This window comes from Pygoscelis adeliae, unplaced genomic scaffold (genome assembly GCF_000699105.1).
Source record: "Pygoscelis adeliae isolate BGI_AS28 unplaced genomic scaffold, ASM69910v1 Scaffold213, whole genome shotgun sequence".
NCBI lineage: Eukaryota > Metazoa > Chordata > Aves > Sphenisciformes > Spheniscidae > Pygoscelis > Pygoscelis adeliae.
Window position 1 is genome coordinate 242,743 of NW_008824410.1, and position 1,332 is coordinate 244,074.

The 1,332-nt window shown below is 55.9% G+C and overlaps 1 protein-coding gene across 1 annotated transcript in view; it reads left to right on the plus strand.

The window, feature by feature from the left end:
• Nucleotides 1–1,332, plus strand: part of TNFRSF14 (tumor necrosis factor receptor superfamily, member 14) — a 6,449-nt gene that overhangs the window by 253 nt on the left and 4,864 nt on the right. The window contains exon 2 of the mRNA XM_009320540.1: nt 436–561. Within this exon, the coding sequence (XP_009318815.1) occupies nt 436–561 (126 nt within the window). The remainder of the gene's footprint in view (nt 1–435; nt 562–1,332) is intronic.

Consider the following 1,332-nt stretch of genomic DNA (forward strand, 5'->3'; position numbering starts at 1 on the left):
CCTCGGCATGGCAGCGGGTCACGGGGGTGACCCGCCTCCTCTGCTGTAGCCGGCTATGCCCGCTGCACCCTGACGAGAGTCTTGCAACTCACAGTTGTGAGCATCACGCCAGAATGTCCTCCTCTAGCCTGCATTCACCCCCCCTTAGAACAGCGCAAGGGCCTGTCGCTTTCTTTGGAGCCTCCAGAGTGGAAGCAACAACTGCCAGAATCTCTCTGCCGTGGTATTTGGTAATTTCACAGTTTCCAAGGACTTTCATTTTGGGTCTTGGTTTCTGTTTTAGGATTATCTCTGCAATTGCTATTAGGGTATTTCTGAGGTCCTTGTAGTTAATTTATAGTAGTTACGGGTGGTTTAATGCCAGTGTCAGTCCCTGGCCAGGTAAGCTTTGCTAATGGAGCCACTTCTTTGGGGGGGGTTGTTTCTGGTTTTTAGGATTTCGGGTTTTCAAGCATTGCACTGCAGATTCCAGCACGACATGCATACCTTGTGTTGAGGACACATACACAGATCATCCCAATGGTTTAGAACACTGCAGGAAATGTAAACTGTGTGATAAAGGTAAGTAGGATGCTAAAGAACCAGTTAAAATGGATTTTTCATGCCTTTCGTGGATACATTCTCCCCTTCTCCTTTCTTGCCTCATTTGCTTGATGAATTGGTTAGAGTGTGAAGAACAGAGAGGCTCATCTCACTGTGCAGACCTCAGAATGCTATCTACTGGGTGATGGAAGGGGAAAACTCGCATAGATCTTCAGCTGGCACCAGTGCAAGTTTGATCTGCAGCCTCTCTCTTAATGTCTCTTAACGCGCCTCACAGAGGCGATCAGCTCCGGTGCAGGCGCGTCCCGCAGCGGAGCGGGGGATCACGGCGTACGGGGGGGTTTCCTGAGCCGGGGAACCCCCAGGGGAGCGCAGGGCCCCGCCGGGAGCCGGCAGCTCTCACGAGGGTGGCTGACGAGGCGTGGGCGGGGATGGCCCCCCCCCGGTCCCACAAAAGGCAGCCCCAGGGAGCACCAGCGACCAGGAGCGCTGCAAACAGGACGGGCGAACAGGGCGTGGCGCGGCAGCTCGTGCGGGAGGGTGCATTCAAAGGGCCATTCCACTGGCCGAGTGGGAGACTTGGAGTACACATAACCCAGCAACCCAGCACCGTTCTGTGAGCACCTGCACAGGTCAAGGGCACTCATCCTCCCTGACCCTTGAGGCAGAATGGTGGGCACTCATCCGAGAGCAAAGGCTGCAGCTCCAGCTGGGGGGTCTGCACCATCTACCCCAGCGGTGGCCGATGCCTCCACCCAGTCGGAGCTGCTGAAGGGAGAGGCTGCGCCG